This window comes from Salvia miltiorrhiza, chromosome 8 (genome assembly GCF_028751815.1).
Source record: "Salvia miltiorrhiza cultivar Shanhuang (shh) chromosome 8, IMPLAD_Smil_shh, whole genome shotgun sequence".
Taxonomy (NCBI): Eukaryota; Viridiplantae; Streptophyta; class Magnoliopsida; order Lamiales; family Lamiaceae; genus Salvia; species Salvia miltiorrhiza.
The window spans coordinates 54,436,690-54,463,624 of NC_080394.1; the positions used below are offsets into that span (position 1 = coordinate 54,436,690).

Consider the following 26,935-nt stretch of genomic DNA (forward strand, 5'->3'; position numbering starts at 1 on the left):
TTGCTTCGAAATGAATCGTTAAATCTCCCTTTATATGTGCGTGTGTATGTGTAATGAAATCCCAGATATATAAGTTTATAGTATAAATATTGGAACAATATATGCTGATTTTTCCACTTTGCAGAAACTCTTTGTTTCTTACATGGCGTGTTTTATTCAGAAAAACTTGTCTTCTTCTAAAATAAATTAAAAAATACATGTATAAATTGAAACCGAAACAATTGGAATTATATGTATATGTATTAAGGAAGTTTATATAAGAAACTTTATTTATAATGAAAATATGAATATCATTTATGGCTCTTCGATCACGAAATCTACAATAAATGTATCATCTCGATAGATGGTCGTAATTTAAAAAATAAAATGAATTAAAACAAATTAACCATTTAATAATTTAAAAGAATATAATTATATAAGATCGATTAACAACCGCTTTTACATAATGAAGAGAAGTAAAAAAAAATATTTTTTTAACTATCAAATTTTAAATTTCGATTAATTTTATTTTAGTATATTTTAGTATAATTTTAAGATAATTAACTAGGGTTTATTCATTCAATTAAAGTTTATAATTTTTTTTTTGAATTAATAATGAATTATTTGGGTTAACTAGTTCAAAATTATAATATATGATTTTTTTTAATTTTAATTTATAGTGATAAATATTAACTAAAGCTAATTACATAATAGTAATATTTTTTATTTTTATAATAAATACTTATAAAATATAAAAATTAAGAATGAGACACAATGATACACGATAAATTGTGGGCAGTAAGAGCATTGGCAACGCTCTACTCGATGGCTTACTCGAGTAGAGCGTTGCCATCGTGTATGTGCGTTGCGGGGGGGGGGGGGGGGGGGGGGGGGGGGCGACTCGAGTATTGCTCGAGTGCTCGTGTAGCACTCGAGCGGCACGTGCTGTGCACGCGCCTGAAATTTTAAAATATATATATATTTTGCAACAGTTGTTTTCAAAATTTTCGATTTTTTTTAACGGCTCTTTTAGCCGTTTGAGCATTTTTTTCTCTCTCTATAAATAATACTTCTCCTTCCCTCATTCATCACAACTCACTCTTCATTCATCACAACTCACTCCTTCTTCCTCCTACAATTTTTCTTGCAAAATATCATCTTCGTTCTTCCAAAAATGTCGTCACCTGAACATGATTCTTCGCTCGATTCCGACGAAGTTGCTGAAAAGTTCATGGAGTTGGTTGAGTTGCAGAAACAACTGCTTCAATCATACTGCCCCCAACCAGCGCCAGAGCCGGCGCATGTCAAACGTCCCCGATAATACGTCCACCGTGATCGTGAAGAGGCCCATGTACATCTTATGCAAGACTACTTCATCGACAATCCAACGTACGACCCTATTTTTTTCCGGCGTCGTTTTCGCATGCAGAAGGAGCTGTTCTTGCGCATCGTCGAAGCTGTTCAAGGTGAAGATATTTTCTTCCATATGAGCACTGATGCACTCGGTCGAGATTCTCTTTCTCCTTTGCAGAAATGCACGTCGGCTATCCGCCAATTAGCCACCGGGGTTAGTGCGAATGTTTTCGATGAGTATCTCAAAGTGGCGGACCCAACCGGGCGTGTATGCCTAAAGAAGTTCTGCAAGGCGGTCATACGGGCTTTTGGAGCCCATTACCTGCGCCGTCCAACGCCAACTGACGTGCAACGCCTACTTCATATGCACGAGGCGAGACATGGTTTTCCCGGGATGCTCGGGAGCTTAGACTGCATGCATTGGGCGTGGAAGAACTGCCCAAAGGCGTGGCACGGCGCCTACACACGCGGGGATCGGGGAGAGCCCACCTTGATATTGGAGGCCGTTGCATCTTTCGATTTGTGGATTTGGCACGCATTCTTCGGCGTCGCTGGTTCAAACAACGACATCAATGTGCTGAGTCAGTCGCCTCTCTTCTCCGACGTGTTAGGAGGAACTGCGGCGCCGGTGGTCTTTCATGCCAACCAGCGCGAATACCGGATGGGCTACTATTTGTGTGACAGCATATATCCGGAGTGGCGTTGCTTCGTCAAGAGTCCATCAATGGCAACCAATCCGAAGGAGGCAAGGTTCAAGAAGATGCAAGAATCGGCACGAAAGGATGTCGAACACGCCTTCGGAGTCCTTCAAGCTCGGTGGGGAATCATTCGAAGTCCGGCGCGCAATTGGTACGTAGAGCACCTGAAGGACATCATGTGGTGTTGCATCATTCTCCACAACATGATTGTGGAGCACGAAGGTGAATCGGCTGTCAACTGGAGAGATGATGACGGGGCGTCTAGCAGTGCTTCGACGGAGAGTGCTGGACAAACACCGGTGTCCTTCGAGGAATATGTGTGAAGGGATACAATTCTTCGAGATAGACATCTACATGCTCAGCTCCGAAATGATTTGATGGAGCACCTTTGGGCACGTTTCGGACCTCTAGGGCCAGAGTAGTTAATTTTTAGGAATTGTTTTTATTTTATTTAAGTTTTATGTAATATTTAGGATTTTATAATTAATGCAATTTAAATTTGAAATAAATTGTGTTATTTAAATTTGCGCAATTAAATTTAAATGAAAAACATAAAAATCAAAACTATTGTTATCAAGTAGGCTATCAAGTAACCCAAATGCAGCACTACCTACTCAATAACGCAACCACTATCAAGTAAGTCCATTGCGGATGCTCTAATTCCTATTCACCTTTTTTTTTTTTTTTTTCAGGGTATTCTTAATTTGTTTTAAGGATGTCAGAAACGTCCAAACCTCCTCGACATCCACGTGATCAAATATTTTATGATTTTATATTATAATGTATTACTCTCTCCGTCCCGCGAGTCTTGACACGTTTGGGTTCGGCACGAGAATTAAGGAGTTGTAGATTAGTGTTTTAAGTGTGTAATTAATAAAGTATAAAATTAATAAAGTAGGAGAGAGAAGGTAATAAAAGTGATAAAGTAGGAGTGAGAATATAATAAAGGTGATAAAGTAGGAGAGAGAATGTAATAATTATTACCCAAAAAGGAAACGTGTCAAAACTCGTGAGACGGCCCAAAAAGAAAAACGTGTCAAGATTCGTGGGACGGAGGGAGTACTAATTTTTTTGCTCTCTCTTTTTCGGGATCGAGACAAAATTAACTCTTAGTAATTCTTAATTTATAACGTGTTAATTTAGTAAAGCCCAATATTCATTGTGTCAATTTTCATCGATGAAATTCACAGTTTTTCTTTTCAAGCTAGTATCGACGATTTACTGGCAACAGACTGACCAAGACGCAAGACTTAATTGCATAAGTACCAAATATTATCAATCACATGATAATTACACAAAAATAAAATTAAAGTTTATATAGAGAGAAAGAAATGGTCCAATAAAAATGAACAAATATATTACGAAATGAGAATGAATTTAGAACGTTAAATTTTCAAATCGTTGATATTTATCTGGAGTGGGGAAATTTTAAATGAATTCGAATTTTGGAGGAAATGAAGATTTTATCAATTAACTAAATACTAGTATGTTCAAGACTATAAAACTGATTTATTCAACATTATATAGTGATTTATTCATCATTCTCATTTTTTTACGAAAAATAATACTAGTATTATCACTATAACCACATACTTCTAGGCTGATTGGAATTAACACAAAGATTAAAAAATAATTGGAAATGAATATATACATGTAAACTTTCTAATATACCTGTATTTATTATTTAATAATGAATTAAAGTTTGAGTAAATTAAAGAATTAAATAAGAATATAATAATAAATGAACAAAAAAAAAATATTACTATTTCTTTTTTGGGACGTCACCAAATAACTTTCTATCCATTTTGGGACATTACCCCACCACTAATGATACTTTATTTATTCTTATTTTTTAACATTTCACTATTCTTAATACTAATTATAACTCGTTTTCACTATATTTAATACTAATTATAATATTTTTTCTCCACTATCAATACACTTAATATTTTTTTCTTAAAATTCGTATTGTCCCTTACTAAAAAGTTATTTGGGGGGGGGGGGGACAGAGATAGTATTAAACTTTTAATGGAAACAAATTTATATATTTAGGGCATTCGAAAAGGGAAAATGAGCCTATATAAATGAGGTACATAGAGTATATTGTAGTAGTAGTATATATTAATGAGCATTTAGAGAGTTACTACTTAAACGGCACCAAAACTAACCCACTACCCTTGTAAACTCCACACTCTCAGTCGTGGACCCTTAAATATGGTCATTATCAACCTTAATTAATACCCTTAATTACAATTAACAATTCCACACACATATTATATATCGATCATAGAGAGGGAGAGAGAGAGATTAATATTCCGATGGGTTATTTCTCTGGTATTTTTGTGGTGTCTCTGCTGATGGGTCTGAGTTATCTGAGCGGAGGAGCTGCATACGCCGCCGGCAGCGGCGGAGAAAGGGCGGCGCGTGGGCGGGAATGCAGCGAGATATATGTAGTGAGAGAGGGAGAAAGCCTTCACAGCATCAGCGACAAATGCGACGATCCATTTATACTGGAAAACAACTCTCACATCCAGCAACACGACGACGTTTCGCCCGGCCTCGTTATCAAGATCACTAATTTCACTACTAGATCAAGAAAGTTGCTTTCTTGAATTTTTCTGCATCATCATTATTCTACTTTAATTAATTACATCAGGTTTTTTAATTTACGCTGTAGTTTTGTGATTTTAATTAATTAATGCTATATAAAAAAAATTGAATTAGATGTACATGCCATTTTATTTGGATATGGTGTTTTTATTTATGTTGATTACGTAGTCTAACTTTGGTAAATATATGATTGCGTATATTAGAAGTTTTGAATTTGTGATTTCCTTAATTACAACGATTTGTATATGTAAAAGAGACGAATTAATGAATTTAATTAAAGATTAACCGTGGTGATTGATAATTTGATACTTCTTTTGATATATATGCGTGTGTGCGCTTTAATTTACGGAAAAAGTGCTCGATTTTTTTTTTTTTTTATAGAACTTAATATGAATAATCCACAAATGCAAAACTATGTTTCATTGATAGATCACTACATCAATTATGGTGTACTCATATTCTATTCTTGTTGTGCGTGTGGCTTTGTGAGGATTTTGCTTGAGGCGTTTATTCATGCAAAAGAGCATATTATTTTAGACTTTAGACATGTTCGTAGAGAGGCTAATCGAGCCGCTCATTGTTTAGCTAATGTAGCCATTTAGTATGATGGTGTAATGATTTGGAAGTCGGATTTTCTTTCATGGCTTACAGATATTGTAAATCGTGATTTGATATAATATTAGTTTGATTAATGATGTCACTACCGAATTTTTTTCATATATTAAATGTGCTTTCTAATGTGTGTAATAGATGCCCGTGGAATATTATACTCAAAACTATTTATCCTTTAAATTTGAGGGGAAATGCCACTGTTTTAGGGCCTTTGTAAATGTTAAGAAAAGGAAATTTACAAATCACATGAAAGAAATCGGATAGGACAATTAGTAGTTAAATGGGGAGATTTTTATGAGAGGTCCAAACAAAATTATTACTTCCCTAAAAAAAATTATTGGATTTAGGATGAAGTGTAAAATAATTAAATAAAATAAGAACGAAGAACTGGAATGCATCTTGGTGATAAATGTAGCAGCGAATGCATTAAACAGGTCGTTAATTTTTAATTTTTACAGTATATAACATGTCATTAATTTTTAATTTCACAGTATATATTGTAATTTTAACAATTTTTATGGTAGTGAATTTAGCAGCAGATCATTAATTTTTAATTTTTATAATATATGCATTAATTTTAATGATTCTCATGTTATTACAAAAAATTGTATTTCTCACTAGTACCACTCTCACTCTCTCTCTCTCTCTCTCTCTCTATATATATATATATATATATATATATATATATATATATAGGGAGAGGTTCAAATAAGAACCACTAAATAAAATTAGAACGGAGAACCATTTTTTTTAAGCCATTCGATCATCAAGATCTACGGTGGATGCATCATCTTGGTGGATGAATGCAGATCCTGGGTTCGAATCCTGAAGGGAGCAAAAATTTTATTATTTTCGAATGCATTAAATTTAATAGCAAATGCATTAATTTATATAGCAGATGCATTGATTTTAATGGTTCTTATGTTCTCACGATAAGTGTGGTTCTCATTATAACCACACCATATATATATATATATATATATATATATATATATATATATATATATATATATATATATATATATATAGGGGCCGCTCCAATGAGACCCCCTAATTTTAGTGAGATCTAGGGTACGATCTGGTGCGTTTATTTTATCAATCCTATGGCTGATATTGTATCTGGAGGGTGATTTTTTTTCGCAGGATTCGAATCTTGGCGGGAGCAGAATATTTTAAATTTTGTTATTCATCAGTATATATTGCATTGTTCATTAGTATATACGGCCTTGTTCATCAGTATATATGTCTTGTTCATTACGAATTTTTTAATTTTTATTTTACATCAGTATATACATCTTGTTCATTAGATATACGTTTTGTTCATTAGTATTATATGTCTTATTCATTGCACTCATGTTACACGAAAAATAGAGGCCTCACTGGAGCGCGCCCCTATATATATATACATATATATATAGAAATAGTACATCTCCTAGATTATTGATGTATTTTAACTATCTGTGTTAGATGAGTCTATATAAATATTCCAATTTAAAAAATATTTTATTACGTGTATAGGAAAATTGTCCGAAAAAACCCAACCTATTTATAAGTAGTTGAAATAAATAATATATGTAGTCCGCGATTCTGGATCTTTGTAATATATTAATCTCATTAGGTCGCTCTCATATCACTATTTAAATAGTTCTAAATTTTAAAATTATGTAACTTATGACTCCCTTTGTAACCACTAATTAAACAATTAATTTAATTTACATAGAACTCATTAATTCCACAACCTAACTACCCGGAAAGTCCATCGACACTACTCACTCTCACTCTTCACTTTCACTTTCACTTTCAACAAAGCTTACACTAAATTTCATAGAAACTTCCTAGAAATTAATTTTTGTCCCTCCAAACCATGTCTATAAAGTCAACAACATCATCAACTAAGAAAATTCATTAAAAAAAAAAACAAAAAAAAAAACAAGTGATGGATTCAAAGTTCATATCTTTCATCTTATGGTGCATTCCCTATAGCTTCCGAATCGTGTTTCATCTTATATTGCATCACCTGCGGCTCGACTGTTTGCATAAAAAGTCGAGCCGTGTCTCCATCGTGGCCGACACCTCACCACCGCATCCCGATGTCGTCGGTATCACCAGTGACGACCTCGGGGTCGTGATGAGGCGGCTGCGGCTGCCTCACCACGAGCCGTTTTCACGAGATTCGGTTGAGAATATCGCGGACTTGTTTGATGGGGCGGAGCCGATGCCGGACGAGGTGAGAGAAGCGTTTAGGACGTTCGACGAGAACGACGACGGCTTCGTCGATGCGGCGGAGTTGGGGAAGGTGATGAGCTCGCTAGGTTTTGTGGGGTTGTCGGAAGAGGAATGCAAGAGGATGATAATGGTGTTTGATGATGATGGAGATGGAAGGATTAGTTTTGGGGAGTTTGTGAAACTCATTGAGGAAAGTGTGTGTGAAACTAGTTAGTTATGAGCCTTGAAGTTTTTGGTTTGATCACGTCACATTGTAGATATGCATGAAGATTGTGGTAAATGACCAACTCATTTGTGGGTGAGTGTGTGTGTGTTTTTTTTTCGCTGATTTTATTATGGTTTAAATATTGAAAAAAATTGTGAGATACCCCTATGTTCCATTTGTATTGGCCCCTTACTTTTGGTACTTTTGGACAGTACAGAGACTAAAAAAGGTGGAGTGTTTTACTTTTGCTCACTTAAGAGTCTTTATTTTTACTATTTTAAGAAAATGGCCAATACAATTAGGACAACCCAAAATGGCAAGAGGGGGGGGGGGCAATACAAATGAAACGGAGGGAGTACAAAATAAAATATTAAAAGTGAGATAGGGACATACGATGGCACCATAGAAAATGAAGCTATGATAATTAATTTTGTAGCAAACTTAAGATAATTGCACAACGGTAATATTATTATAAAGTATAATAAATCATAAAACATTAATGATAAAATAATTATAGAAATAAATTAAATTAGATTTTCTAGCATTTTGACAAGCAAAATCATTAATAACCTCTTTAAGATTAAGCTTTTCTAATATCTCATGTTCAATGCATTAAATCGCTAATTCATTGAACCCTTTTTGAGACATAGTAGAACGCAAATATGATTTTTATCAATTTTAGTTTTGAAAAAAAAATCTTTCTGCTAAAGCTACTGTAACTGATATAGTCAGCTATATTCTATATATATTTAATAGAAAAATATTAAAGACACAATTTGAAACTTTTAATACAAATGGAACGGAGGGAGTACAAAATAAAATATTAAAAGTGAGATAGGGACATACGATGGCACCATAGAAAATGAAGCTATGATAATTAATTTTGTAGCAAACTTAAGATAATTGCACAACGGTAATATTATTATAAAGTATAATAAATCATAAAACATTAATGATAAAATAATTATAGAAATAAATTAAATTAGATTTTTTAGCATTTTGACAAGCAAAATCATTAATAACCTCTTTAAGATTAAGCTTTTCTAATATCTCATGTTTAATGCATTAAATCGCTAATTCATTGAACCCTTTTTGAGACATGGTAGAACGCAAATATGATTTTTATCAATTTTAGTTTTGAAAAAAAAATCTTTATGCTAAAGCTACTGTAACTGATATAGTCAGCTATATTCTATATATATTTAATAGAAAAATATTAAGGACACAATTTGAAACTTTTAATAGGATTAATATTAATGGACTTGTATTAATTTTATTTTGGCCCACCTAAAATTTTCAAGTCTTTCAATTCTTGATATGCTGGTTAATGTAAAAACTTGATTGCGATAATTATTCAACCCTTCGAAATTAAATCTCATGCGTTGGAGTATAGACTTAGTCTTCCACTTATAAAATTAAATGAAATTGAGATATTGAGTAGTAAGATAAATATGGGAAATGAAGGAAAATATTGCGACCACATATAAAACAATATATCAATGATTAATGAAAGATTGTTTTTCTTGAGAAAGTGTCAATGATCTAGTCCTGTACACTAAACGTGACTCAAATCCCAGTCCAAAACATCAACAAATTCAGATTACACTAACAAAAAAAAAACATAATCTTTCATTACATTAATTAGTATGCAAATCAACCCTTAATTGAATGTCTGAATAATGGTGTTGTGCCATGGATCAGACAGATGCTGCAACAAGTTGTCGAATGGCCCTTTTCCAGTCACGTTGTGTTGAATAATGAATCCCAAGAATGCCAGCATTGCTAGTCTCCCTGCAAAATAAATAAATATTATTAAAAAAAGTCATTTCTCAAATACCACGTGTATAAGATGACATCATGCAGTCATAAGACGGCTTACCATTGGCGACCTCCTTCTCTTTTGCCTCGAGAGTCGGGGCGAAGTTGAGGGGGTTGAAGATGCCGCCGGGGTAGCCGACCTCGTTCGGGGGCAAGCTGTAGCTCTTGAAGATCGGGTCCTGGTTGACGCTTCCCGGGTTCTTGATGTCTTGCCACCTCCGGATCTCGACGTAGTGGAAGAGGATGAACTCGATCACGAAGAGCGTCGACGACGAGGCGAAGTATTCGGCCTTCCCGGCGTCGTACCACTTCGGGACGTTGATGAGTCCGGCCGACGTCAGGACTTCCGGCAGCAGCATTCCGGCCACGCCGAGCATGGCCCACCGCCCGTTGACGAGCTCGGCCTGGACGAACCACCGGAGGTTCTCCGGGTCCTCGGCCAGGCCCAACGGATCAAATCCGTTGTCTCCTGCGAGACTGGTGATAATACAATAAAAAAAATATATATATATCATATTAGTTACTAATGCTAATAATGTAGTAGCTACTTGCTAGCACGGCTCGAGTTCGGCTCGATTAAAGCAGACAAACCTGCCGTCGAGATAAGTTGGAGAGGCCAATCCGGGGAGCCATTCGCCTTTCTTGGCTTCAACCTTGAGTGATGAATTGTAGGATGAGACTGCCGACCTAACCGACACTTCCCGGTTCAATTTCCCGGACGAACCGGTTAAGAACCGGGTTTTAGACGCGCACGGCCGGAGAATGGCGACCGAGGCTTGTGTAGTGACTGCGGCCATTTTCTTTTTGAATTTTTTTTTTAATTTTTTTTCCCGATATGTAAGAATGGAAGTGAGGAGTTTTCTTTTCTCTGTGTTGTGTTATGTGAGGTATAAATGAATATTTTTGTGTGTGAGTTTGTAGTATTGGCGTTTGTGGTGTTGGTTGAAAGTTTGGAAATTTTAGAGATCTAAAATTTGAGTGTGAATGGCCAATGGGAATCCATTGCACTTATCCTTATCTTTCTTCACATATCCATAAATCTAATTCTTACATGTGGTTTGGCTTTTATTGGATATCATGTGGGACCCTTTTTTTTCAATGTTGAGGTGGCTTAATTAATATCCAAGAAAAAGATCTTGCTTACGTGGAATATATGATTTACCAATAGGTTGGTGAAATTTCTTACATAATTCTTAATTAATATATAAATTCTTACATGTAGTTTAAACTTGTTAAATTTGAAGGTCATGTGGATGATGCAAGAACTAAACACAATTTGTTGGTAAAACGCTTTTCTTGTCAATTAATACATTATAAGTTTGAATCGTTTTATAGATTAGTATGTGAATATATATATATATATATATATATATATATATATATATAGGGAGAGGTTCAAGAAAGAACCATAAATAAAAAAAGAACGGAGAATCATTTTCAGCCATTCGATTATCAAGATCTACGGTGGATGTATCATCTTGTTGGATGAATGCAGATCCTGGGTTCGAATCCTGAAGGGAGCAATTTTTTTTATTTTTTTGAGTGCATTAATTTTAACAACGAATGCATTGATTTTTACAGTGAATGCATTAGATTTGATGGTTCTCACGTTCTCACAAATAATGTAGTTCTCTCTAGAACCACACCCTATATATATATATATATATATATATATATATAGGGTGTGGTTCTAGAGAGAACTACATTATTTGTGAGAACGGGAGAATCATCAAATCTAATGCATTCACTGTAAAAATTAATGCATCCGCGGTTAAAATTAATGCACTAAAAAAAAAAATGCTCCCTTCAGGATTCGAACCCAGGATCTACATTCATCCAACAAGATGATGCATCCACCGTAGATCTTGATGATCGAATGGCTCAAAATGGTTCTCCGGTCTTCTTTTATTTATGGTTCTTTCCTGAACCTCTCCCTATATATATATATATATATATATATATATTTCTTTAATAATAAATTTTTAAGAAAATGTTATGTGAATGATTTGATTAATTAGCATCGTACAAGGCTCAATTTTGTGTTATAAAGACAAGTATCATCCATCTATTTGAACGTCATGATATTTTAACTTCAGAAAAAAAAAAAAAAGTTAGGGATTCAAATAGATTGTTGATCTTGTCTCTATAACACAAATGACGTATTTTTTTTTCAATTATGTATAAGTATATGTAAACATATATATTCTTACATTATTCCTTTCATACTTTTGAATCAATATTAATAATAACATAAATTATTTTGATAAAAATAAAAGGGTTAATGGCCTGTAAAACCACGAACTTTGAGCGAATTCAGATTTTAACCTTTAACAAAAAGATTCTGCCTGTAAAACCACGAATTTTGAAATATTTCTGATTTTGACTACATGATGAATTTTCAGCCAAAAATAGGCTGAGTTGGCAGCCTGAAATCCAGCATGGCTTAATCAACAATGACACAGAAACGACGTCGTTCTTTTAAAAATACAAAACGACGTCATTTAACTTAAAGACAAGTAGAAAGCAATAGGATGATGTTTATTGATTCCACTAAATGCCAAAATAATTTAGAAATAAATAGAGCTATTATAATAATAGGATGAAAGATAAGAAAGCAATTTGAAGAAATGACCGAAATGATTCTTACTAATGACCTAAGCAATTGCCCAAGGATTCCACCGAATAGTTGAAGATTTCTTACTTTAATGCTTCCTCCAACTCTGGGGAGATTTTGGAGGAAATGACTAAAGGAAATAGATTTTGAGAATTAGGGCATTTAATTAAAATATTTTGGGGAAAATGACTAAAGGAAATTGATTAAAATGTCACATAAGCCGCCGGAAATTTATCCCGTAGTCAAAATCAGAAAGATTTAAAAATTTGTGGTTTTACAGGCAGAATCTTTTATTAGAAGTTAAAACCAGAATTCGCCATTAAGTCAAAATAAAATGATTTCTAACTTCAAAAAATAATTACTACTAAGGTAGATGACAGTAAATTCACATAAATTGACCACTACGAATCTCAATCCCTTCATTCCAAATTAATTAAAATGTGAACATGATCAAATAAATATAACCATATATATTCGAATGCATTGCAACAACTATTTAACCATTACTAGATGGCAAAAAGCAAAAGCAATTGGGCCTTGAAAACAAAAATACCAACACGTAAATCCATGGGCTTTGACCTAAAAGATGAAGCCCATGGTTTGTAAAAATAAAAAACAAAACCTACCCACACCAATCTTTTACTACTTACTTTTATTTTGTACTCCCTCCGTCCCACGAATCTTGACACGTTTGATTTCTGTACGGGAATTAAGGAGTTGTAAATTAGTATTTTAAGTGTGTAATTAATAAAGTATAAAAGTGATAAAGTAAGAGAAAAATGTAATAAAGTAGGAGAGAGAAAGTAATAAATGTGATAAAGTAGGAGAGAGAAGGTAATAATTATTATCCAAAATAGAAACGTGTCAAGATTCGTGGGACGACCCAAAAAGAAAAATGTGTCAAGATTCGTGGGACGGAGGGAGTATATATATATACATCCAAAAATGTATAAATGAAAATCTTAACTTAAAATAAGAATAGAAGATTTTTCTCGATTATTTGATCATTGAAATCTACGATAATTTATCAGTTCATCTTAATGAAGGCAATAACTGAATTCGAATTTTGAAGAATGATTTTTTTTTTTTGAATGTATTAAGTTTATAGAAAAATACAACACTTGGTTCGAATTTTGGAGGAACCAAAAATTTATTTATTTTTAAATATATTAAATTTAATAGTGAATCCATTAATTTTATAAAAAGATATCGTTATCTTACAATAATATAGTGTTTGTATTTTATTTTATATATAAAAAATAGAAATAATATAGTCAAATGGCCATAATGAAGATTGAAAATCAATTTTTGGCTCCTAATCTTAAAACATCAAAATATGGCCATTAATTAGGTGGTATGCCTAATTTGCCCTTTTTACTCGGCCGCTGGGGTGATTGCTCGGCCGCTGGGATGATTGCACGGCAGCTGGAAGCTTATGGGTGAGTTGCGCGCTCGCGGGGAAAAGCCAGCGCCCGCTGCGCGTATGGCTCTTAGAGCATTTGGCTCTTAGAGCATCCACAGCGCGGAGGGCGAAGGGAGCGTCGATCCGGGCTGAAGAAGACGCCGCCGCACTAGAGACCCGTCCTGGTTCGAAGGGGTGGCGAGGCGAAGACCCGGGGCGAGAGGAAGAAGTGTATGGCGCGTCCGGCGGACGCGCCTATTAAAAAAAAAAAAATTAATTCGATAGTTTTTGAAATTTTTGACCGTTTCTAATATTTGTTTTTTTTAAATGATCGTTGGAAGCAAACGGCCGAATTCCTCTTTTTATTATTTTTTTCCCCTTTTATCTATATATATCACAACTCTTCTTCATTCATTTCACATCTCCACATCAAAAAATCATCTCCACATCAAAAAATCATCTACAAAAAATGTCTTCCTCCTCATCAAGCCACGAGGACGAGCGACGTGCTGAAGAATTTTCCAATCTTGTACAACAATTTAACCAAATTGTTCAAGATATTGGTGATCCAGAAGAGCAACCTCGTCGTCGGCGACGAAGCGCGCGGAAGAAGGCTTTCATTCGTCGGGACCGTGAAGCCGGCGTTGTACGTTTGCACGCGGATTACTTTGATGAAAATCCGGTCTACCCCGACAACATCTTTCGCCGCCGTTTTCGGATGCGTCGTGCGTTGTTTTTGCGCATCGTTAATGCCGTCGCCTCCGATCCATACTTCCAACAACGCACGGATGCACTTGGGAGGCCCGGCTTCACGCCATTGCAAAAATGCACTGTCACTGGCTAACGGTGGGGCAGCGGACCAATACGACGAGTATCTCCGGATTGCAGAGTCCACAGCGTTGGAGTGCTTGCGGAGATTCAGTCGTGCCATTATTCAACTCTTCGGCGCGGAGTACTTGAGGAGGCCGACTTCCGCTGACTGCCAACGGCTTCTAGCAATGCACGAAGCGAAGCACGGCTTCCCGGGAATGCTAGGGAGCTTTAATTGCATGCATTGGGCGTGGAAGAATTGTCCAACGGCATGGCAAGGCGTATACACTCGCGGCGATCAAGGGGAACCGACCATCATCCTCGAAGCCGTCGCCTCGCAAGATCTATGGATCTGACATGCTTTTTTTGGGACTCCTGGTTCGAACAACGACATCAACGTGCTCAACAACTCGACATTGTTCAACAATCGGCTGCAAGGAATGGGGGTGCCGGTCACATATCAAGTCAACAACGCCTACTACACAAGTGGGTACTACTTGACTGACGGCATCTATCCCAATTAGCCTGTATTCGTGAAGAGTCCTACACATCCGACGGATCCGAAGGGAAAGAGGTTCAAAGTGATGCAGGAAGCGGCTCGCAAGGATATTGAACGAGCCTTCGGCGTCCTTCAAGCTCGTTGGGTAATCGTCAAAGGCCCAGCGCGTGTTTGGAGCAAGGAGGCGATGAGCGACATCATGTTCACGTGCATCATTTTACACAACATGATCATCGAAGACGAAGGCGAAGAAGCAACACAGTGGGAAGAAGACGCCGACGAAGCTTCGAGTAGTGCCGCATCTCAACCTCGTACCGGTGCTCCGTCGGATTTTCGTGCATTTGTTGCACGGCAAGCATCCATGCGAGACGCGGAGATGCATGCTCGCCTCACTTTGAACTTGAAGGAGCACATTTGGTCTCGTTTTGGTCCGATTGAGCCCTAGAAAATTATTGTAATTTTTATTTTTTTTATTGTATTTAAATTATGTCTTTAAATTATTGTAATGTAGAATTTTAATTTTAATAAAATTTGAATTTTAAAAATAAAAGTGTAGAAATATGAATTTTGTGGAAATGAGGATCTAAGCACCCACCTAAGACACAATGCATTGGAGATGGGTGTGTCTTAGGTGGGGCCCACTCCTAAGACACCCCTCTAAGCAACAAGAATTGGAGATGCTCTTATGGCACTAATAGTGCCATAATTGTCACACGCATAATTTTATTAATTGGTTTTATTTTGGATTTCCGTTGGCACTTATAGCAATATTAGTGCCATAAGTGCCAAAAGAACCATTTTAAACACTTCCCCGTAGAGTTTAGATGTTCCACTTAGGGTTTAGATGTTCCATTTATGGTTTAGATTATCCATTTAGGGTTTAGATGTTCGATTTAGGATTTAAATGATCCATTTATGATTTCTTGATTCTATTATTGTTGTTTCTGTTGCACGTATGCCACTTATGACACTATTAGTGCTATAAGTGCCAAAAAGACCATTTTACTTGGTTTTATTTTAGATTTCCGTTGGCACTTATGGCAGTGCCAAGGGAAATCCAAAATAAAACAAAAGTAAAATCTTGGCACTTATAACACTAATAGTGCCATAAGTGCCTAACCCGACCCGGCACGCGATCCGCGTGCCTGATCTTACCCGGTCCGCTTCATTAAGGGTAAAAACGTCCAAATTAATAAAAATAGCCAAATTTTATGTTTTTTCAATGTTTGCCCATAAATTGTGTTTTATGCTTCATTTTAGCTACTTCAAAATTTTACTCTAAAAAATACTCCTTTAGTGGAAATTTCCTCAATAGTAGACTAGAAGTGTGCAACGAGCTCTAGGAAAAACAGATTGAAATATTCATTTAGTAATTGCGACAAACACATAACCTGCATAAACAAAGGAAGCATCCTCACTCACCCTGTTCCAGTAATTTGATAGAGAAAGAAGTCATCATCCTCACCTTGAATCAAGCTAGCTGAAGACGGCTGCGTCTGAGAATTTACATAACCATCTTGGCGGCGGCGGAACACAGACCTCGCTCTATTTCTGTATTTCGCTCAATCAATCACGGACGAAGAGCAAAGTCTCACACTTTGAGGTACAATCGGAAAAATTAAGCTGTGATGTTTCTGCGTATACAAATGAATTTTGATGGACGGCTGCATTTCATTTTTTTTTTTACCTTTCAAATATGAAGAGTGGAACACTTACAAATTCGAAGATGTTTCTTTCTTATTCACTCTTAACAGGCGGTGATTGTTAAGTTAAGCTCTTCAATTTGATTTCTTTTCTAAGAAAAGAAATTGTTTGAAAACTCAATTTGGGCGGCAGATATGAATATGATGAATGAGAACAGTTCTAGACTTTGTAATTGAAGTTTGCGTAGTGGTTCATTGCCTTTAAGTCATCGATCAGAATTTAGAGAAAATATAATTCTAGTCAAATAATGAATTCACGAAAAAATCCAGCAAAATTTGGTGGAAAAAATGCTTTCTTTTCCTCATACAGAGATTTCGGATTTGGCTTGAAAATTTCTTATGTGACAGTAGTAATTGCTTAATCCTAAATCAGTTGTCCTATTTTTGCTGTATTTTCGAATCTTGATGTTATAGATGAAATTTGAAGCTTATTTTTAGCAGAGTGCTTTCTTCTTGCTTAATAATTGATCGCCTTGGTTGAGTTGTTGAGCAGCTAATGTAATGAAGTATTTTCACAAATTGAAGTGGTTGCAGTTGTGATTTCAATGGAGTTTAGTCTTTATCCATGAAAATTATGTCAAGATTCAAATGTTACAGCATCACCTTGCGGGCTACTCCCCGCCTCATAGCAGTAGTAAACATAGCTCTTCAGCTTCCGAGGTTCTATTCTGTGGAGGTATCTGAGTCGAGGGCTAGGCCCAAGGCGTCGTCAAGTAATCACCAAGATATAGTCAATGAGTTCTCCGCGTATTGCTATCAAAAGGACCTTCCCAATGCAATGAAAGCATTGGACTCTATGCATAAACACAAGCTATGGGCAGACTCAGTCACTTACGCGGAGCTCATTAAGTGCTGCATAGCCCGTGGAGCCGTTAAACAAGGAAAGCAAGTCCACCACCATGTTTTCTCAAATGGCTACGAGCCCAAGACTTTCCTTATCAACACACTTGTTAACATGTATGTGAAATTCAATTTGCTGGATGAAGCGCAGGTATTGTTTGACCGGATGCTGGAGAGGAATGTCGTCTCATGGACTACTATGATTGCTGCATACTCTAATTCCGAGCACAAGTATAAGGCCTTGCAGATGCTGATTATGATGCTTAGGGATGGTGTTAGACCGAACATGTACACGTATTCTTCAGTTCTGAGAGCCTCTGAGGAGATTTCTACCCTCAAACAGCTTCACTGTTGCATAATCAAGGTGGGTTTGGAGTTGGATGTTTTTGTCAGAAGTGCTTTGATCGATGTTTACTGCAAATGGGGTGAACCGAAAGCAGCTCTTTACATATTCGATGAGATGGGAACTTCGGATATAGTGGTGTGGAACTCCATCATTGGCGGGTTCTCTCAGAACAGTGATGGAGATGAAGCCCTCAATCTCTTCATCAGAATGAAGAGAACTGGTTTCTGGGCTGATCAGTCGACTCTAACAAGTGTTCTGCGTGGTTGCACTGGTTTAGCGCTGTTGGAGTTGGGGCGACAAGTCCATGTTCACGTCATCAAGTTTGATCGAGACTTGGTCCTTAACAATGCCCTTCTAGACATGTATTGCAAGTGTGGTAGTTTGAAAGATGCCAACGCCATCTTCACTCGAATGGTTGTAAAAGACGTGATCTCTTGGAGCACCATGGTGATAGGGTTTGCCCAAAACGGTTACAGCCGGAAAGCTATAGATTTATTTGAGGCGATGAGAGCTACGGGGATGAAACCGAATCACATCACAATTTTGGGGGTTCTGTTTGCCTGCAGCCATGCTGGACTAGTGGAAGACGGGCAGTATTACTTTGACTCGATGAAGATGGACTTCGGAGTTGATCCGGGAAGGGACCATTACGGCTGCATGATTGATCTCCTTGGAAGAGCAGGGAAGCTCGAGGAAGCTACGAAGCTAATTCATGAAATGAAATGTGAACCAGATGCAGTGACATGGAGAACTCTGCTCGGTGCGTGTAGGGTTCACTGTGATATGGATCTAGCTGAGTATGCTGCCAAAAAGGTTTTGAGCTTGGATCCTCGTGACGCAGGAACGTACACGCTTCTATCTAATATCTACGCCAACAGCCAAAGATGGGACGAGGCTGCGAAGTTGAGGAGACTCATGAGGGATAGAGGGATCAAGAAAGAACCGGGATGCAGTTGGATCGAGATAGATAAGCAAGTTCACGCTTTCTTGTTGGGCGACGAAGCTCATCCGCAGATCAATGCTATTCATCAAGAGCTGAGCCGTGTGATTCGGAGATTAAAGGAGGAGGGTTACGTGCCAGACACGAATTTCGTGTATCAAGATCTTGAAGGAGAACAGATGGAGAACTCTCTTGTATACCACAGTGAGAAGCTGGCGATTGCTTTCGGTATTATGAGGCTGCCTAAAGGGAAGACAGTAAGAATCAGAAAAAATCTGAGGATATGTGGCGACTGCCATGTTTTCGCAAAGCTTTTGGCGAAAATGGAGGAGAGAAGCATCATCATCCGGGATCCTATTCGTTACCATCATTTTCACGACGGAGCTTGCTCTTGCGGTGACTACTGGTAGCGTGAAACGAACACGCTCACAGAGCTGATTTGCAGCCATATATGACCTTCTTCAACTCAGTTGAAGTATGCTACTCAGATTATACTCTCTGGTAATCAACGCGCCTTGTGAATGTGAAACTAGCTCGGTTTGCTCTTTTTTGCACGCGTACACTAACTAGAACTCACGAGAGTCGACTCAATATGCTTGTCTGCAGGTATAGGAGGACGCGATACTGCAAAATCTGCTTGCCGGGTGCTGCCCTTTGCTCGAATCGCGATTACGGATTACTTGCTGGTGAGATTATGCTCAATGGTATGCAAGTTGTGCTAGTGATAGGAAAACTTTATTACCCTTTTCCATGATGTTAAGGAATGTTGTTGAAAGCTTCTATTGAAGCTGCTACAGAAAAAACCTCTATTCCTATAATATAGCCCTTCTTGATTTGCAGAGTTTGAAGATGGATGGTTACAGGCTTCATTTCTTTGGTGGTATCAAATCTATGGAGAAAATTCCAACTTATACCCCGTCCGTCTCGCGAAACTTGTAATATTTTTTCGGCACGGGTTTTTAGAAGTTTGTATTTTATGTGTTAAACGTAGTAAGTGAAAAAGTGAAAATGTGAATGAAGGGAAAAAATTTTGTCATATAAGAAAAGTGATAAAGCTTCGAGGGATAGCTCAAAAAAAAAATACTGCTCAAGTTTCACGAGACCGAAAAATCACCATCATTCTCTCTTTGTTAAATGTAGTTAACTAGTTAATCTTTTTTTGACATATGAAATGTTTGCAATACTTTTTGGGACGCTTTTGTATCAAGTTTCTTCAAATTTTTTTTTTTTTTTTGCAAATTAACATTGCCAATATATTGATCTTTTTCAGATAATCAAGAATAATGTTATAAGTATTTGTTGAGGTAAAGAACTCTAATTGTACTTTGCTTATTTATTATTCTTTTTATTTAAAAAAAACTAATAATATGTTAATTTCTAAATTTTTTTCATAAATAATACTAGACCTAGTTTGGAGTGTTACATTAAATTCTTCAAATATGTGTGGGATTGGTAAAAAATTTGAAAAATCCAAACGCGGCAGCTTAAGTCAAGCTAGGGTTGAGCATAAACTGAACTGGACCGACCATTTTTGGCTCAGTTCGATTTTGGGATTTTTGTGTCGTTTTCGGTTCAATTTGAAAAGTAAAAAATCGATCCTGTATCGGTTCGGTTCCGGTTTTCTGCCCATGGTTCGATTATGAACAAAACCGATACATTAGTATATTTTTAATACATATATTACTTCTTCCGTCCATGAAAGAATTTCCTAGGAGGGAGTGGTGCGGGTTTTAAGAAAAAGTTGTTGGATGTATTGAAAGTAGAGAAAAAGTTGTTGAATGTATTGGGTGTGGTGAAACGATATTATAATTAATATTAAGAGTTGTAAAGAAGTGAAAAGTAAGTAATTACAAGTGGTGGAGTATAGTCCAAAAATAGATATAAATTTTTGTTGTGAACGTCCCAAAAAGAAAAGATAGATTTAATTTTTTTTTTTGTAAAGGAAAGATAGATATTGGGAGTGGTGAAAAGATATTATAATTAATATTAAGAGTTATAAAGAAGTGAAAAGTAAGTAATTACAAGTGGTGGAGTATAGTCCAAAAATATATATAAATTTTTGTTGTGAACGTCCCAAAAAGAAAAGATAGATTTAAATATCTTTTGTAAAGGAAAGATAGATATTGGGACTGGTGAAAAGATATTATAATTAATATTAAGAGTTGTAAAGAAGTGAAAAGTAAGTAATTACAAGTGGTGGAGTATAGTCCAAAAACAGATATAAATTTTTTTTGTGAACGTCCCAGGAAAGATAGGAAATTCTTTGATGGACTGCGAGAGTATTTATTATATACTCCCTCCGTCCATGATTCAGTGCCCTGTTTGACCTTTAAAAAGTGTCAACAATTGAATGCCCTGTTTTGCTTTTTGTACCCTTTTACCCTTCTTCTTTATTTAAAATTGCTACCATTTGCCATTCATTACCCCACCCCTTATTGTGAAGTTAGTTAATTAAATCATGATTAACACCTAATTACTCTCTCCCTATTTTAAGTATTATACCCTATTTTTTGGCCTCTCCATTCTCTCGAACCCTAGCGCCGCTTCCTCTCTCACTCTCCATTCTGAAAACCCTAATGCCGCTTCCTCTCTCTCTCTCTCTCCCGGTCTTGAGACTCTCGATTCATGAATCCACCTCCATCCAAATCTCCTCCATCTTCATCGATGGAGGGCATTTTTATGGATTCTCTGGATGGATTTGTGTTGCGGGAGACGTTTGTGCCAGAAACTGAATTTCCTCTTCCCGATCTCTCTGAATCGGTTGATTTTGTGCCCGAATTCGAAGCGACGCCGTGGTTGCTGCCGGAATCCGTAGCGGTGCGCCTCCCTCTCTCTGGATCCGAGTCGATTGTGCCTGAAACTGAAACTGGGTCGGAGTCGGAGTCGGAGTCGTCGTTGCTCCCTGTCACCGGATCGGAGTCGTCGCCACCGGAATCCGAAGCGGCGCCATGGACGCTGCCGGGAACCGAGGCAGCCTTCCTCCCTCGCTCTGAATCGGAGCAGATTTTGCCTCCTTACGAAAGCGGACCATGGTTGCTACCGAAAACTGAGCCGGCGCCCCTCTCTCTCACCCACGCCGGAATACGATTCCGATGGCTTCCATCTCCCTGAACAAATTAGAAGAGAGAAGGAAAAGGCCAATCGAATTGCAGCCCTCCGAGAATCTTTCAGACGCGATCGGGAAGAGGCACAACGAATCGCCGAAATCAGAGAGTCTTTCAGACGTGATCGGGAAGAGGCCGAGCGATTAAGGTGATTTTGTTCTGTGATTGTTGTTTTCTCTGGTGGGAATTGGCTGATGATGCCTTGTTATTCTATGTTGTTGTGCTTTGGTGGGGATTGGCTGGTGATGCTTTTTCCATTAATTGAAATAAGGCAACAAATTGAAAAATGAAATTTAATAAATTGAAAATTTAATAAACTGAAAATTTTAAACTGAAAAAAAATGAAATTTAATAATCTGAAAAATGAAATTTAATAAACTGAAAATTTTAAATTAAAAAAATAAACTCAAATAGTGCTAAAAATAAATTCATAAATTAAAAACACTCTTTTAACACAAAATTAATAAAAGTCATCTAATCTCTTAATCACTATCCTTATACTTTATCCACATCACATTTTTCAGCATTGCCCCAGCCACGCCTCCAATCTATTCTCCATTTCGAAAACCCTAGTCCTCCTCCTCCCTACCATTTCTCCTCCACCCCGGCGCCTCTCTGACCGGCGACCGCCCCCACCCCGGCGTTTCCTCCGCGCCGCTTCTCCCCTCCAGCACGAGCAGACGCTGCAGACCAGCACGAGCCACGAGCAGACCCGCCGCCCGCGTCTCCTCCAGCACGAGCCAGAGCCACGCGCAGACCGGCTTGGACCGCCGCTGAGTCGCTGACGCAGACCTCTCCCCGCCACCCTTCTTCCTCCTCCGACTTGTTGGTCTGATTTGTTTTTCGATTTTTTGCTGTTTGATAAATCGATTTTGTTTTTACATTATTCTACAAGGGCATCTCTGCAAAATTATTACTTTTGCCTTGTTTTATTACTCCTATTTTCTTTACAAAACTCAACCCACGAATCTTCTCGAATCCTCTATTTAGAGACAATATAATTCTAGTCAAATAATGAATTCACGAAAAAATCCAGCAAAATTTGGTGGAAAAAATGCTTTCTTTTCCTTATACAGAGATTTCGGATTTGGCTTGAAAATTTCTTATGTGACAGTTAGCTATCCTATTTGTACTGTATTTTCGAATCTTAATGTTATAGATGAAGTTTGAAGCTTATTTTTAGCAGAGTGCTTTCTTCTTGCTTAATAATTGATCGCCTTGGTTGAGTTGTTGAGCAGCTAATGTAATGAAGAAATTTCACAAATTGAAGAGGTTGCAGTTGTGATTTCGATGGAGTTGAGTCTTTAGCCATGAAAATTATGTCAAGATTCAAATGTTACAGCATCACCTTGCGGACTACTCCCATAGCTCCTCAGCTTCCGAGGTTCTATTCTGTGGAGGTATCTGAGTCGAGGGCTAGGCCCAGGGCGTCGTCAAGTAATCACCAAGATATAGTCAATGGGTTCTCCGCGTATTGCTATCAAAAGGACCTTCCCAATGCAATGAAAGCATTGGACTCTATGCATAAACACAAGCTATGGGCAGACTCAGTCACTTACGCGGAGCTCATTAAGTGCTGCATAGCCCGTGGAGCCGTTAAACAAGGAAAGGAAGTCCACCACCATGTTTTCTCAAATGGCTACGAGCCCAAGACTTTCCTTATCAACATACTTGTTAACATGTATGTGAAATTCAATTTGCTGGATGAAGCTCAGTTATTGTTTGAGCGGATGCTGGAGAGGAATGTCGTCTCATGGACTACTATGATTGCTGCGTACTCTAATTCCGAGCACAAGTGTAGGGCCTTGCGGATGCTGATTATGATGCTTAGAGATGGTGTTAGACCGAACATGTACACGTATTCTTCAGTTCTGAGAGCCTCTGAGGAGATTTCTACCCTCAAACAGCTTCACTGTTGCATAATCAAGGTGGGTTTGGAGTTGGATGTTTTCGTCAGAAGTGCTTTGATCGATGTTTACTGCAAATGGGGTGAACCAAAAGCAGCTCTTTACATATTCGATGCGATGGGAACTTCGGATATAGTGGTGTGGAACTCCATCATTGGTGGGTTCTCCCAGAACAGTGATGGAGATGAAGCCCTCAATCTCTTCATCAGAATGAAGAGATCTGGCTTCTGGGCCGATCAGTCGACTCTAACAAGTGTTCTGCGTGGTTGCACTAGTTTAGCGCTGTTGGAGTTGGGGCGACAAGTCCATGTTCACATCATCAAGTTTGATCGAGACTTGGTCCTTAACAATGCCCTTCTAGACATGTATTGCAAGTGTGGTAGTTTGAAAGATGCCAACGCCATCTTCACTCGAATGGTTGTAAAAGACGTGATCTCTTGGAGCACCATGGTGATAGGGTTTGCCCAAAACGGTTACAGCCGGAAAGCTATAGATTTATTCGAGGCGATGAGAGCTACGGGGATGAAACCGAATCACATCACAATTTTGGGGGTTCTGTTTGCCTGCAGCCATGCTGGACTAGTGGAAGACGGGCAGTATTACTTTGAGTCGATGAAGATGGACTTCGGAGTTGATCCGGGAAGGGAGCACTACGGCTGCATGATTGATCTCCTTGGAAGAGCAGGGAAGCTCGAGGAAGCTACAAAGCTAATTCATGAAATGAAATGTGAACCAGATGCAGTCACATGGAGAACCCTGCTCGGTGCGTGTAGGGTTCACTGTGATATGGATCTAGCTGAGTATGCTGCCAAAAAGGTCTTGAGCTTGGATCCTCGTGATGCAGGAACGTACACGCTTCTATCTAATATCTACGCCAACAGCCAAAGATGGGACGTGGCTGCGAAGTTGAGGAGACTCATGAGGGATAGAGGGATCAAGAAAGAACTGGGATGCAGTTGGATCGAGATAGATAAGCAAGTTCATGCTTTCTTGTTGGGCGACGAAGCTCATCCGCAGATCAATGCTATTCATCAAGAGCTGAGCCGTGTGATTCGGAGATTAAAGGAGGAGGGTTACGTGCCAGACACGAATTTTGTGTATCAAGATCTTGAAGGAGAACAGATGGAAAACTCTCTTGTATACCACAGTGAGAAGCTGGCGATTGCTTTCGGTATTATGAGGCTGCCTAAAGGGAAGACAGTAAGAATCAGAAAAAATCTGAGGATATGTGGCGACTGCCATGTTTTCGCAAAGCTTTTGGCGAAAATGGAGGAGAGAAGCATCATCATCCGGGATCCTATTCGTTACCATCATTTTCACGACGGAGCTTGCTCTTGCGGTGACTACTGGTAGCGTGAAACGAACACGCTCACAGAGCTGATTTGCAGCCATATATGACCTTCTTCAACTCAGTTGAAGTATGCTACTCAGATTATACTCTCTGGTAATCAACGCGCCTTGTGAATGTGAAACTAGCTCGGTTTGCTCTTTTTTTGCGTGCGTACACTAACTAGAACTCACGAGAGTCGACTCAATACGCTTGTCTGCAGGTATAGGAGGACGCGATACTGCAAAATCTGCTTGCCGTGTGCAGCCCTTTGCTCGAATCGCGATTACGGATTACTTGCTGGTGAGATTATGCTCAATGGTATGCAAGTTGTGCTAGTGATAGGAAAACTTTATTACCCTTTTCCATGATGTTAAGGAATGTTGTTGAAAGCTTCTATTGAAGCTGCTACAGAAAAAACCTCTATGCCTATAATATAGCCCTTCTTGATTTGCAGAGTTTGAAGATGGATGGTTACAGGCTTCATTTCTTTGGTGGTATCAAATCTATGGAGAAAAATTCCAACTTATACTCCCTCTGTCTCGCGAAGCTTGAGTAATATCTTTTCGGCTCGAGCTTTAAAAAGTTAGTATTTTATGTGTCAAGTGTAGTAGGTGATAAAGTGAAAAGGTGAATGAAGAGAAATTTTTTTGCCATATAAGAAAAGTGATAAAGCTTCGAGCGACAACCCAAAAATGAACACTGCTCAAGCTTCTAGGGACGGAGGGAATATTTCACAGCTGCAGAAAGCACCATCATTCTCTCTTTGTTAAATGTAGTTAATCTTTTTTTGACATATGAAATGTTTGCAATACTTTTTGGGAAGCTTTTGTATCCAAGTTACTTCAATTTTTTTTTTTTTTGGCAAATTACAACATTGCCAATATATAAGTTCAGCGAATCATACATCAATTGATCTTTTTTCAGATAATCAAGAAATTGAAAAGAAGAAAAATAAATCAATCTATTTATGTGGTTTACGAAAGAAGCCAATGTTTTATTTGTTGAGGTAAAGAACTCTAATTGTACTTTGCTTATTTATTATTCTTTTTATTTTAAAAAAAATAATACTCCCTTCGTCCCACGAAGCATGATCCAGTTTTCTTTTTAGGTTGTCCCACGAGCTTGACCTGTTTCTAAAAATGATAAAAAATTTACTCTTTATTTACCTTTTCACTTTTTCACCTACCACATTTAACACACAAAATATCAATTTCTTAATTCATGTGCCGAAAAGAACTGGGACATGCTTCATGGGACGGAGGGAGTAATATGTTAATTTCTATTTTTTTTTCATAAATAATACTAGCACTAGTTTGGAGTGTTACATTAAATTCTTCAAAATGTGTGATTGGTAAAAACTTTGAAAAATCCAAACACAGCAACTTAAGGGCGTGTTAGATATTGGCTAATACATTGTATTAGCTAATTTAGTACAAATAAGTCTAGTGATTATTTAGTAATAATGTGGATGACTCGGTTTAATCCCACGACCTAGTATTATTAATCCAGATTTCTTAGGATTAATAATACCACCCTCCTAAGATTAACTTAAATCAGGATATTCTGTATTTAGCCTTGATAGCAAACACCAACTCAGTATTAATAATCTGTCATTATCCACGCTAAATATCCTGGTTACAAATTATCCTACATAATCATTTACTGAAAACCAAACGAGCCCTAAGAGTCAAAACCTTTCAGCTGTGAAATGAAAATATGTAATTACATTATTCTACAAGGGCATCTCTGCAAAATTATTACTTTTGCGGCTTTGCCTTGTTTTATTACTCCTATTTTCTTTACAAAACCCAGCCCACGAATCTTCTCGAATCCTCTGTTCAACTCTCTATATAACATCGCGAGCTCCATCCCAACAAATCGAAACCCTAACTCGGCAATGGGCCGCCGCCGTTCAAATTGATATTTTGTGGCTATAGGT

At 37.6% G+C, this 26,935-nt stretch overlaps 4 protein-coding genes across 15 annotated transcripts; 3 read left to right on the forward strand and 1 right to left on the reverse strand.

Annotated features, from left to right (window-relative positions):
* Window positions 1–7,146: 7,146 nt before the first annotated feature.
* Window positions 7,147–7,935, forward strand: LOC130999208 (calmodulin-2/4-like). The gene has a single exon (XM_057924710.1). It carries the CDS (start codon window positions 7,189–7,191, stop codon window positions 7,690–7,692), a length of 504 nt encoding a protein of 167 aa, XP_057780693.1. The 5' UTR covers window positions 7,147–7,188; the 3' UTR covers window positions 7,693–7,935.
* A 1,232-nt stretch (window positions 7,936–9,167) lies between these two features.
* LOC130999209 (chlorophyll a-b binding protein 4, chloroplastic) lies at window positions 9,168–10,512 on the reverse strand. Its single transcript, XM_057924711.1, has 3 exons — window positions 10,093–10,512; window positions 9,563–9,978; window positions 9,168–9,474 (listed from the first exon to the last, which is right to left on the reverse strand). Exons 1-3 carry the CDS (start codon window positions 10,296–10,298, stop codon window positions 9,344–9,346), a joined length of 753 nt encoding a protein of 250 aa, XP_057780694.1. The 5' UTR covers window positions 10,299–10,512; the 3' UTR covers window positions 9,168–9,343.
* A 5,613-nt stretch (window positions 10,513–16,125) lies between these two features.
* On the forward strand, window positions 16,126–25,818 carry LOC130999210 (pentatricopeptide repeat-containing protein At2g03880, mitochondrial-like). 10 transcript variants are annotated; one of them, XR_009093441.1, is made up of 5 exons: window positions 16,148–16,429; window positions 17,064–19,132; window positions 25,041–25,110; window positions 25,217–25,296; window positions 25,451–25,818. XR_009093441.1 is itself a non-coding variant. In XM_057924713.1 (2 exons), exon 2 carries the CDS (start codon window positions 17,095–17,097, stop codon window positions 19,063–19,065), a length of 1,971 nt encoding a protein of 656 aa, XP_057780696.1. In that variant the 5' UTR covers window positions 16,126–16,429; window positions 17,064–17,094; the 3' UTR covers window positions 19,066–19,524. The 10 variants fall into 10 exon arrangements, 2 of the variants coding, with proteins under 2 accessions (XP_057780696.1, XP_057780695.1); XR_009093440.1 differs by having other exon boundaries at window positions 16,168–16,429; window positions 17,055–19,132; window positions 25,217–25,314; XR_009093438.1 differs by having other exon boundaries at window positions 16,168–16,429; window positions 17,055–19,132.
* LOC130999212 (pentatricopeptide repeat-containing protein At2g03880, mitochondrial-like) lies at window positions 22,180–25,818 on the forward strand. Of its 3 annotated transcripts, none has more exons than XM_057924717.1 (4): window positions 22,180–22,588; window positions 22,998–25,110; window positions 25,217–25,314; window positions 25,451–25,818. In XM_057924717.1, exon 2 carries the CDS (start codon window positions 23,070–23,072, stop codon window positions 25,017–25,019), a length of 1,950 nt encoding a protein of 649 aa, XP_057780700.1. In that variant the 5' UTR covers window positions 22,180–22,588; window positions 22,998–23,069; the 3' UTR covers window positions 25,020–25,110; window positions 25,217–25,314; window positions 25,451–25,818. The 3 variants fall into 3 exon arrangements, with proteins under 3 accessions (XP_057780700.1, XP_057780699.1, XP_057780697.1); XM_057924716.1 differs by having other exon boundaries at window positions 25,217–25,296; XM_057924714.1 differs by having other exon boundaries at window positions 22,180–25,110.
* Window positions 25,819–26,935: the final 1,117 nt, after the last annotated feature.